We start from the raw sequence: 13,169 nt of genomic DNA, 5'->3' as shown, positions 1-13,169 counted from the left end.
GATAGATAGATAGATAGATAGATAGATAGATAGATAGGTAGGTAGATAGATATAGATAGGTACTTTATTGATGGGAAATGTTTGCGTTTTTGCGTGTGACAATAATATAATAATAATAATCTCTACGTGTGTCTCCTGCAGCCTGGCCCAGGTACCGTGTGCTTCGGGCTCTGGACATCGGCCAGTACAACCTGGAGATCTCCCACTCGGAGCTGTCGGATGACTCTCTGTACGAGTGTCAGGCCACGGAGGCCGCCCTGCGCTCCAGGAGGGCCAAACTCAATGTACTCAGTAAGTGAACCGGCTGCAGGGGCCAACTTTTCTGATACGTTTTCCCTTTAACGACCACAGTTTGAGTGAAGGAACCTTTCACTGTGGAGAACTGGGGATGATTATAAAACCAAAGAAATGTTAGAACTTCAGAGGCACCTTTATGGATGAGAAGTGACGTTAAAAGTGCATCAATTTAAACGCACACATGTAAAGACTCCCACTGTAGGGAACTTTGGGATTTTAGTCTTTGCAGACCATTGACATGCATAAAAAACCCATATAATACACAACAGGAAAGAGAACACCCCAGAAAGGCTCCCTTTAAGCTCTACAGTTTACTATTGACTTTGTGTTATTCGTGCAATAGGTGTTTGGATACCTTTCGGCTTTCAGAATCCATGATATCTTTGGGTGTGTGAAACAGAGTCTTTAAATATAACACTAAAAAGCTCAAATTTGCTGATTTTGCTACAAATGCAAAGAGAAATCTGATGAAAACAGGTGGTGTAACATTCAAGGGTTCAAGGTTCAAGGTTTTTATTGTCAAACTAACATAGCTACAGAGTAATTATGTCGTTAAGTCACAGGCTTCTCCGACAATGCAACACAATAATACAGATAAGCAGACAATATGAAAACAATATTAAAGTATATTATATTAAAAGTAATACAAAAAAGAAAAATAGTTTTAAAAAAAGTGAGAAAAAAAAAACTGGAAGAGTGCAATACGACTCTTTATAAAACGGACAAGTCAAATCAAGCAATCTGATTGGTTCTTAGCCGTGATATAATGAGCGTATACCACGGGTAGAATTGTAAGTTACTTTTCACAACAAGTCAGTATCCCTCCGCGCCTGAGAAAAACAGTATACAGTTGGGCTGCTTCGCGTCGGGCCGAACCACGCCCCTTAGCTGTGATATAATGAGCATATACCACGGCCTGTCGTGAGCTATTGCTTAAATATACAAGTTATTGGAATGATATATTAGATAGTAGATACATAATTACTTTATCTTAATGTCACACATAATCTTTTTTGGCGGCAGGAAGCTGCTCTTAATTGTGAAAGACTGATGGATAGGAAGACAAACATTGAAAGAATACAGTTGGAAATACATTTATAAATCACAAACTAAGACGTAAACATGTCATGCAGTTAAAAACCTACTTAGAAAAATGCTTTACATCCAATCCAATGTGTTGAGTATAGGAATTCATGCTCTTTCGTGTACATGTACAGGTTTGTCTGTTTGCATTAGTGCACGCTTGCATAAATGCATCCTCTCTAAAGCTTGGATTGGTGTGTGTCTCTCCTCCAGTCCCGCCTGGAGACCCGGTGGTGGAGGGGACCCCGGAGCTGCTGCTGATGGCCGGGAACCCGTTCAACCTGACCTGTGTGACCCGGGGGGCCAAGCCTGCAGCGCACATCCAGTGGACCAAAGATGGAGCGGCAGTGGAGGGGGCCGTCCAGTCCACGGTGACTCACACACACCCATACACACACACACACACAGTCATGCAACATAAAACCCACATAAACAGTTCATTACTGTACATTAAAATTAGATCTGCATAATCTCAAAAGGCTACTCGTGGAAGAGTGTTTGTAAAAGTCCAGTATCTGCAGCCTCAGTAACTGCACTCTCAGTCTGCTTGTTTGTTTGTTTAGAGGCTTGTTGCCGTGGGCGCTGCAAAGGGGAATTACAGTTTGTACACCTCAGGCCTCACATCGCCCGCGGTGCAAAGTCAGCAGAAGACTTCCATGCTTCTTGGTGGACAAAATGATAGCATCTCTGCAGATGGAGACCATATTTATTATTTAATGCTTTTTTAAATGCTTATAAATTGCTAATACTGACCTGATAACCAGTTGCCCGCAGCATTTTGCGCCTTGATTCCTGTAAGGGATTAAGAGATCAGGAGATAACTCAGTATTTGCCTTAAATAGTGTCAATGAAAGTGTGTAAACATCACTGGTATCTATTTACCATATCACATTAAGTATTTTCCTACTCTGAGAAAGCCATGCTCTGTTGGATGATAAAACAGGAAACAGGCAGAACCAATCATTAAAAACCCAAGGTACTTAGATAGCTGAGTCATACCTTCACGTTTAGTGAAAATAAACAGCGCTATTGGACCAGGATGAGACAAATTAAACCGGTATTTAACACATGTTGCAGCCCCTCATTTCCCTGAAGGGGTTCATCCAAAGGATAACACCTCAATAGACAAAGCTGACACATTGACATGACATTGTATTTTGAGACATAAATGTTTTATTTATTTAAAAACAACAGCGTGACATGAGAATATCAAACCTCTCCCTTATCATATCATTTATCAAATCAGTTTATTTGTTGTCCTGCAAACTCACTAAATATGTATGAGTTGTATAACATTTCAGATGATTTGTGAATTAAGTGTTGGATCGTGATTACCCAACCCAGTCTCATGGCATTTCGTGTTCACCAACACGATTTCCCCTTTTTTTCGTGTTGCACAGCACGATTTTAAAAGCAATGTATTTCTACTGGTAATGTGTTTCGTGCCTGCAGCACATCGGGTCGTGGAAGACCGGAAGCTGTGGGGTTCATAAAAACATGTTCTTACTCAATATCAAGCCACAATTATTGCTTTTATTTTAAATCGTTATTTTCCTCACAGACGGCAACAAAAGTCTGAAATTATACGATTTAAAATAAAAGCAATAATTGTGGCTTGATATTGAGTAAGAACATGTTTTTATGAACCACACAGCTTCCGGTCTTCCACGACCCGACCGGAGAAAAAGACGTGCTGCAGGCAGGCACGAAACACGTTACCAGTAGAAATACATTGCTTTTAAAATCGTGCTGTGCAACACGAAAAAAAGGGGGAAATCGTGATGGTGAACACGAACTGAGACTGGGTTGGGCTACCATACGGAAGAATCAAAGTAATTGTGCCTTTGGTATCTCTCCAATTGAGAGGTTTTAAAAGTTTAATAAAAGGCAATGAGGTTTGGAATGAAACCGGATAATATCTGCACGGTGACTTTCTTTCATTCAATCGTGGTTTGATTCCATCTCGGGACACATGCTGCAGTTAAATAGAAGTGCTTCTTGTATTTCAGTAACTTTATATTGTTATATAGTGATTCTAAACCACAAATGTATTTAAGAAGTTTTGTTTAACTTTGTCAGATCAAAGTTGATCTTGTGTTTGCAAGGGTCTGTCCTTGCCAATAGAATGGGACATTTAGTTCAACCCGGAGAGACGTGATGTATGGAAAACATATTTATTGTTTACACGTCATATGAATGAAATGATTGCCCTGATAATACGACAGGAGAATGGAATGGTGTTCGGCCATTAGGCCCCGGTTGGCAGGATAATCATTCAGGAGGGAAAGAACCGCTCCGATGAAATCCCCGGGGTCGAGACACTGGTGGTGGTGCTGAGTAGGTGGGACCGGACTGAAGGAGGAAGCTTTGTCCTGGAGGAGACGGGAGGCGAGAGGGGTGGAGGCGGGTTGCGTGTGGTCACCTGAAATGACAACTGACAGGAAGGTCTTCCTTATTGAACTTGTGCTAAAGCTTTCATTTAGCGTTTTAGCATTTCACGAATCGAAGTCAACGTGTTTTTGTTGAGATGCCAAAAATAAGACCGTTGGACATAAAACAAGTCAGTAAATACCCCACTCCTGAGAGTCCACAGCTTCTACAGTATGTGTCATAATAATGGCGGTTCAAAAAAGTGGCCTAATGAGACTGCTACACATTATCACCTTTAGTTTAGCGGTGGTGGCTAATGTTAGCGTGATGTAGCTCGTTTACAGTTTAAATTAGCTTTTAACTTCTGGCAACAGCATACACACTTCCAAAGTGGAACATATCTGGAGATTATCCTGTTGAACATGACTATCAGAAATGTGTGTTTGCAACATAGCTTATTTATTGCAATGTTCCAAAATCCAATGGAAACATGCCATGGTTTTCTTCAGGAAGCCCTTTCCATGTTAACTTCTGTTTACGTCATCACCGCTCCACTTTAAAACGAGTCTATCATTTCTCTTCCATCTGCAATGAATTGTGTATGGCCATTGTTTACCGCAAGAGAAGAGAAGAAACACATCCAAGCTTTATGGTCGTGACACAACGGGAAACATAGAGCCAAGATATTTTTAATTAACCCAAGTAACACTGGCACACTCTCCCTCACATACCCACACATAAAAGCAGGAACTGTACTAAGTGACACTTATAATCAAAGTGATATATTTTGCACTCCTTTCTCCCACTATCACGCTCCTGCATACTCTCCTACACTCATGACATTATGCCTGCAAGTGCACACACACACACACACACACACACACACACACACACACACACACACACACACACACACACACACACACACACACACACACACACACACACACACACACACACACACACACACACACACACACACACACACACACACACACACACACACACACACACACACACACACACACACACACACACACACACACACACACACACACGTACACTCATGCTTTCATATGCACATGGAGGCAGCAGCAAACATGACTCAGACACTCAAACACAGATGTTTTTACATCTCTTGCAGCCCGTGTCATGCCCCCCCACACACGCTCACACATATTACATGCTGCTCTTATGCTATCGTGTTACTGACCACGCGTTTCCACTACAGAGAAGGCTGTGAACACTTTCTTGACAGATTTTGTGGCTGTGTTGCAAAGCATCCCCCGCACACGTCTCCGAACAATGGGAGACCGAGCCTTCTGCTCATTCGCCCCGCGCCTCTGGAACTCCCTCCCACATCAGCTGAGATCTGCCCCTTCCACCGAGGTCTTCAAAAACCGGCCTTAAGACCCTCTTCTTTCGAAAGGCCTTCCAATAAACTTTGAGTACTGCCATTTTTATCGCTATCTCCGACTTTAATTTTTGTACTCTATTTTATATTTTGATTTCTTATTATTATTACAATTATTTGTTTAATCTCTCAAAAGTGTATCAGTATCCCTTGTTGTGAAGCACTTCGAGATTTGTCTTGACAGATGAGAAGCGCTATATAAATTAAATATATTATTATTATTAAGAATCCAGGGAGACTGAAGTGTATAGGATACGAGTTATAGTTTATGTCTTATAGCTGTAGTTTATTATAGATTAATATATCCAAAAAACAAGGACGTCCTTTAATCAAATGAAGAAACTTCAAATTCCCAGAGCTCAAGATGTCGTCTTGAAATTGCGTCCCCTATCTGTTCGTAACCAACTTTCATTTTTTTCTTTTTCACATAAGTATTCAGCTCTCATTTGGATAGCGAGGTCGAGGGTCCTCCTAAAACTGAATTGATAATTAGAAGAACATGTTCTAGATTTCCCTGCACCGATATTAAACATGATGACGATGAAGCACCAGCACACGGATATGTCTGGTTGTTTCTCCTTTGCCCCTTTTCAGTTTCCTTTCCTGCATCACGTCTGAAAATGTTGTTTATTACAGATTGCCTTTTCTATTTCCACGTTATGCTAAGTCTGGGCTCCATTAGTAACCACCCCGTGTCTTTCCCATGTTCTCCTCCCCTTCCTCTCTCTTATGTCTCCCATGACATTTCCCGTTCCCTCCTTTTTATGTCCTTCTCGTCCTTCCACATCCACTGTGCTCCTCTTCCTCTGCTTTGATCTTTTTCCGTTTCTCCCTCCCAACATTCTACCCACGTTCATCCTCTCCTTCTCTATGTCTGCGCCCGACAGGAAGTGTTACCTGACAGGAAGAGGGTGACGACCAGGAGCTACCTGCCCATCATCCCGGCCGACACTGACAGCGGTCGCAACTTCACCTGTGTAGCCAGCAACCCTGCGGTTCCCATGGGAAAACGAGCTACGGTTACCCTCAACGTCCACCGTATGTTACCCGTTTTGTCACTAAAGGTGCAGGTGGGGCTGATTTTGTGTCGGCACATAAAGAAATCACGCTATAATTTAAATGACCTGCCCAGCACCTGTCAACTTGAAGTTATGTGCTGTGTTTAGGAATTTATAGCCACTATTTTTCCCCTTTGTCAAACCTGGGCGGGTTCCAGATCTTTTATCGCTGTTGCATTGATTTAGCATCCTCTTTGGAGCCACTCGTTTTATATCCGGAAGCGGTCGAGCCGGTTGATTTTCTTCAACATAAGGAAAACCTGATTTATAAGGTTTCAATTGTGTCCTCTAAGAAACACGGAATGATTGCTCATAAAGAAAACTGCGGTTTGAATTTTCAATTAAAACGATTGATGTATTTTTCAAAGCCAGTGTTGTAATTAAAGGTGGGGTAGGTACGTTTCAGAAACCGGCTCGAGATACACTTTTTGTTATATTCCATGGAATGCTCTTAACATCCCGATAGCAATGAATATCTGAAGTGCTTTGACAAAGAATCCATAAAAAAATGTCATCTGTGGAAGCCGTGATACTGTAAAAAGTACAGATGGCCTACCTGCCTGTCAGCCTTCCATCGGGGCACAAACTTATCTCGTGCCCTCATTGGTCATGTGCGCGTTCCTGTGTGTTGGAGGAGGGGCTCTGTGAGGAAGTGGCAGATTTGCTCCGGTGTGTATTTTCAAATTCTAGCGATCTCGAGCCGGTTTCTCAAACTTACCTACCCCACCTTTAATGGGAGAAAAACTATGCAGTAAGAGTAGATGTAGAACCAGTGCTGTGCTAGTGGAGGTTTGAAATACAACATGTTGTTGTTAAATGTATCGCTTGTGTAATTGAATCCCTCATGATGCATTGCACTGAAACAAAGACAGTCATGTGGTTTATCGTTCTGCTGTACATCAAATATATATCTCTTCTTGTGCAGACCCTCCTATGGTGACCCTTTCCATCGAGCCTCGCTCCGTCATGGAAGGAGAGCGAGTAACGTTCACCTGCGCGGCCACCGGAAACCCTCCGATCATCGGAATCAGGTACGGATTAAGAAGTGTCTCTACTGTGACATGTCTCCACGCTTTAATGTTCTGCTGCACCTCTTTTCACCCTCTGTCTGAAACCAGAGCCCAGTCTGCTCTGATTGGTTAGCTGGCCGGCTCTGTTGTAATTGGTCAAGCCCCCTTAGCCACGTACAATGTGTTGGAGCGCTAGCCAATAGGAGCGTTATATAGTGATGTCTATTATGTTACAGAAGTAAACAAAGGAGTCCAATGGAGGTGTTTTAGGCAGGGGGGGGGGGGGGCAAATGGATTTTAGCCTTTGCAGACCATTGACATGCACAAAGACCTTTATAACACACTACAGGAAAGCATAAAAGGGCCTCTTTAAGATCTCAGACCTGGTTTAATTGACGTTAGAAGCATGCGACGGACTGTCTGACGATAGGGACAGCGTTTCATTGCATGCCTGCAGTCCAACATCAGGAGCCAGATTGCAGTTCTGTGTAATGCCAATAGATTTCTTTCTCCATCTATTCCAATCGGCTTGTAACTGCCGTCTGGAGGCAATACTGAATTGTAATTTCTGCTTGCAGAACAGAATTGGAGAAAGTATTGAATATTTAAACAATTAAACCATGAGGTAAATCTTAAGTGACAGCACTGAAGCAGTGAAATGGCTAAACGCTGGACTTAAACACGGTGGTTTTAATCTGAGGTTTGAAACGACGCCAGAGGGTCCCGGAGTGGGAGCGCTGCCAGGCTCTCAGGCACTAAGCCTATTGAGCCTGTATTAAAAAGTCATCTAATGGCAGATGTGCAATATGGTTATATGATTTTCAGCTATATATCTGGATCATGAAAATGAAGAGAAAAGTATTTCCTTAGCTTGCAATCATTCCCCCGGGTTTTCAATTGAGACTCTAACAGCTTTAATTGATCATTTAAAAACACTCTAATAGTGGAAACATTTGGATCCCCACCAAAAAATTAGAAAAACTCATTATGCTTTTCCGATCGCTGATAACTGACATAACAATGATTGTAATGCTGGGAATCTTGTTAACCGGTGATGTGTTTCTGTGTCAGGTGGGCGAAGGGTGGCGTGCTGCTGGACGGAGCGAGGGAGACAGTGTTTGTCACCACGGCCGATCACTCCTTCTTCACCGAGCCCGTGTCCTGCCAGGTCTTCAACGTGGTGGGAAGCACCAACGTCAGCATCCTGGTGGACGTGCACTGTGAGTACAGAGCAAACACGCCCAGCTGAGTGGGACTCTGCTGATGTGTATATGCTCGATTAACTATATGTGTCCGTGTTTGCTTGAAGAGCTGCTTTTGACTTGTTGTCATGGATTGTGCAGAATCAATTTGCAAAAGATTGTTGCTGTATAATGATTTCTCTTAAGATAAGGTAAGGTAAGAAGTACTTTATTGAGACTAGAAATACACATTCCAAAATGTAAACATCTCAATAGAAATCTTCTTCTTCTTCTATCAGTCTTTATTTCGAACAGATTAAAAAATAAAACAGAATACCGTATTGTTATAATACAGTATGTATCCACATTCATGGTAATATTTGTATATTCAACAAAAAAAAATATCTTCATATTAATAATAATAATAATAATATATGTGTCCGAAAGGAAGCAGGAGGAAGCAAATGCTTATTAGTTCCCACCCCTTACTTGATCAATGATTGTCCTTTAAATCATAATGCAAGTTATTCCTACATACATTTACATTTATACATATACAATCATTTCTCATCTTCAATCACCTTTCTTCATTCTCATATTCTTCCAAAAAAGTGTTTCTGTACATCCTTTTAAACTGAATTATGCTTGTGCTAAATAAAATATCATTAGGAACAAAAAGTAGAAAATATACATGTTGAATTACAGATCCTAGGTCAGTGCCTCTCGATTAGCCAATGGCATTTGTTGTGAAAGACACACATAGTAGTGAACGTGCATTAAATAAAACAAGCCTTAATTACAGAAGATAAGTAGTGGAGCTGTCCTGTGTTGCAATATCCCCATGTCTCTCCTTATTCTCTGTGTATCTTCAGCTGTTTACGATACGGTTACTAATAAACACTTATAAGAGAGTGATACATATTGTTCATTTTTAATATAATAGGTATTATAAGCAGTTAAGTGTGTGGCCATAGTTTTAAATATGTCTAAATAACCTTAAGCATGCTTTTTCAAATGTTTGTACCGTACTTTTCGGACTATAAAGCGCACCTGCATACAAGCCGCAGCAGCTAAATGGTCCGTCTGTCTTGCTCTCGTTCTGTCTCTCGGTTCCACTTTTACTTTGGCGCGCTACCTGTCTCACTCTTTTCCGGCCTCCAGCTTTTCCTGCTGGAGCCCGCCCTTAAAGGTGGCGGGCGCGGACCGGTCCTAGAGCCCATAGTGTTAAAGGTGGTTAATTTTACCTGTAAAATCCATAGATTTAGGAGGTTCCCTAGTGGCCGTTAGCTGTACACAAAAAATAGAGGAACAAGTCGCGGCTTATAGTCCGAAAAGTACGGTATATATCGCTGTTTGTACAGTATAGCTGTTCCTGTTTTAATGTATGTTATGTTTCTTTTGTTGCTGTCATTAAACCTTTTACCGACACTGCAGTTGACATACTAAAATACTAATAATGTGTGATGTCGCTGTACATTTAAACTGTTAATATAAATAAGTGATTTGCAAAATATACAGAAGAAAAAGAAAGAAACAATAATTACGCTTATGCTGTACAACGAGAACAAATGTACCGCACTAAAGCATGCTTCCTTTGTGATAAGAGGTTATATTTTACGGCCAGCTACATGCATGTTTACCCAATGAGAGTTTAAGAAGATCTACTCCAACACATTTTGGAAAATACAGTACAAATAAATTATTTCTTAATAATATTTAGCATATTCAGTTTTTTAAGGTACTTATTTATCCTCAGAATATTAGTCCCACAGAGGGGATATCTTTGTTCCAGCAGAAAAGAGCCAAAGACAGCTTAATGTTACCGAAGAAGCAAAAAACATATAAATACAAATTACATAATTTACAAAATACACATCCTGTTCTGAGGATTTAGCAGCCAGGTATATATTACACAGTTATTAACGGCAAGTGTGTATTCCAAATTGTGTCTGCATATATAAATATTTATATACATTTGCTTTTATATTCGGGATTGTTGGAACCGGTATTTCGATCTCTCTCCGTCTGTACGCACAAACTGGAAGATTGACAATAAACTTGATTTTGACTTCTGACATCCAGGAGTCTGATTTATCTGTGTACTCTCTTCCAGTTGGCCCTATCCTGATCATTGAGCCTCGGCCTGTGACCGTAGACGTGGACGCTGACGTCACTCTGAACTGCAAGTGGTCTGGAAACCCCCCCCTCACCCTCACCTGGACCAAGAAGGGCTCCAGCATGGTGAGGACAGACCATCAAACCTTCCCCCGAACTTTGACCTATTAGCCTACATGTTTCAAGCATGTATCATTTAATATTTTATTCCAATAACATGTTGAATATTTAAAAACGGGTGCCACATATTATCGGAAATCCCACTCGTTGCGAATTACAGACCGCAGCCTATATTAACGTCCACGACCTAGACTCCATAAATGTTTTCTCAGTAGTAAAGCAGACGGTAGGAACTGACACTCAGTCTTCATATCCTAAATCTTTAATTCATGCCTAACAAGTTAAGAGAAGCTCCATGAAAAAAGCTAATGGAGCCTGCCGAGTAAATCAACTTGTTTTATGAATTAAATATAGATCCCCCTCCTTTATTCGAAAAATCTTTCGCTATCCGCCGCCCTCTACATCACAAAGCTACTTTCCTGCTTCTAATCTCATGATGTCTTATACTTGTGCCTGTGTGTGTGTGTGGTGTGTGTGTGTGTGTTCAGGTGCTCAGCAACAACAACCAGCTGTATTTGAAGTCAGTGAGCCAGGCCGATGCAGGCCAGTACGTCTGCAAGGCCATCGTTCCCCGGATTGGAGTGGGAGAGACTGAGGTTACACTCACCGTCAACGGTCAGCTACTATCCAACGACTACTGATACCAATAACAACTGTAATATAAGCAACAATAACATTACTGGCTACTGTTTCTACTTCATTCTGCGACTCGCTGCTTACTTGTTTTGCACCACCCAACACTTATAGCAATATACAGTATTTACTACATCGTCCTGCAGCTACTCATTGTAACTTTAATACGTGTGCATGCCACTTTACTAAACACTGTTTTTCCATCGTCTCTATCAGCGTTGTCTCTTTGCTGTAACCATGTACATGTCCCCTCTGTGGGCATTCTGATGAACAAGTAGAACAACTCTCCCAAAGCCCCGCTTCTCGGTCAAACACGAATAATCACTGACTTCCTCCACGACGTGTCGGTTCAATCGAGAGTTATTTCCTATAAAATGCGTGTATGCCTCCGACAGATGCCGCCACTAATGTGGAGAGGAAAGTACTGCCTGTCGACCCGACATGAATCATTTAGGTCCACGCCCGACCCGTCCTCAACAGCTAATTTTTCAGCGGTGAAACAGGCTCCAAGCCAACATTCCAAAGTCAAAACGCTCTCCCCGACCGCGGAGAGACCGGCAACTACTTGATAAATCAAAACCCAACGCAGATGCTCCTTAAATCTTGGCCAACTGACAAAGGTTCACGTTCGTTGTCACGTCCTTGAAGTCCAAGAGTGGCTTCTTTCACACATTCGACTCTATTAGGTTAACGCGGATCATGCAAAGGCAAGGATTTGGTGGATGGTTTATAAATCCACCTTTACTGTCACTTTTGAGAGACGATATCAAATTGATGGTGTCTGTGAACACAAAGGGTCAAAGTCAAGTCCCATGTTGTCCTGGCCGGAGGACAGTGAGGGACTCATCAGGCTGCCATCGCTTTTACAAAGGCCCTTTTATGATTCGTGGGGTTTTCCCGTTCCTTCAGTGTGTTCTGTAGGTTTGTGTGCATGTCAATGGTCTGCAAAGGCTAACATCCCTGTGTTCCCTGCAGAGGGAGTTTCTCGCACACACACACACACACACACACACACACACACACACACACACACACACACACACACACACACACACACACACACACACACACACACACACACACACACACACACACACACACACACACACACACACACACACACACACACACACACACACACACACACACACACACCTCAATTTTGTCCCCATAAGGGAGGCGAGTCCCCACACGTGACTATGTACACAGATTTAGGTCCCCACAAGTATAGTAATGCTAGACCACACACACACACACACACACACCACACACACACACACACACACACACACACACACACACACACACACACACACACACACACACACACCACTCCATTTTGTCCCCATAAGGGAGGCGAGTCCCCACACGTGACTATGTAAACAGATGTAGGTCCCCACAAGTATAGTAATGCTAGACCACACACACACACACACACCCACACACACACACACACACACACATGCACGCACACACGCACACACACACACACACACACACACACACACACACACACACACCTCAATTTTGTCCCCATAAGGGAGGCGAGTCCCCACACGTGACTATGTACACAGATTTAGGTCCCCACAAGTATAGTAATGCTAGACCACACACACACACACACACACACACACACACACACACACACACACACACACACACACACACACACACACACCTCCATTTTGTCCCCATAAGGGAGGCGAGTCCCCACACGTGACTATGTAAACAGATGTAGGTCCCCACAAGTATAGTAATGCTAGACCACACACACACACACACACACACACGCACACGCGCACACACACACACACACACTCACTCCCCCCCCTGCCTGAAACGCCTCCATTGGACTCCTTTCTTTACTTCTACAGTATAAGATAGTGAC

General features: G+C 42.3%; 1 protein-coding gene across 1 annotated transcript in view; it reads left to right on the top strand.

Moving 5' to 3' along the window:
* The window catches only part of kirrel1b (kirre like nephrin family adhesion molecule 1b), a 34,909-nt gene that overhangs the window by 2,164 nt on the left and 19,576 nt on the right, over positions 1-13,169 (top strand). The window contains exons 2-8 of the mRNA XM_034104893.2: positions 142-291; positions 1,594-1,751; positions 6,052-6,202; positions 7,148-7,253; positions 8,304-8,452; positions 10,527-10,654; positions 11,137-11,263. Of these exons, the coding sequence (XP_033960784.1) occupies positions 142-291; positions 1,594-1,751; positions 6,052-6,202; positions 7,148-7,253; positions 8,304-8,452; positions 10,527-10,654; positions 11,137-11,263 (969 nt within the window). The remainder of the gene's footprint in view (positions 1-141; positions 292-1,593; positions 1,752-6,051; positions 6,203-7,147; positions 7,254-8,303; positions 8,453-10,526; positions 10,655-11,136; positions 11,264-13,169) is intronic.

Source organism: Pseudochaenichthys georgianus, chromosome 17 (assembly GCF_902827115.2).
Source record: "Pseudochaenichthys georgianus chromosome 17, fPseGeo1.2, whole genome shotgun sequence".
Taxonomy (NCBI): Eukaryota; Metazoa; Chordata; class Actinopteri; order Perciformes; family Channichthyidae; genus Pseudochaenichthys; species Pseudochaenichthys georgianus.
Note: the sequence above shows the minus strand (reverse complement) of the source record. Positions and strands in the feature narration are given on the sequence as shown.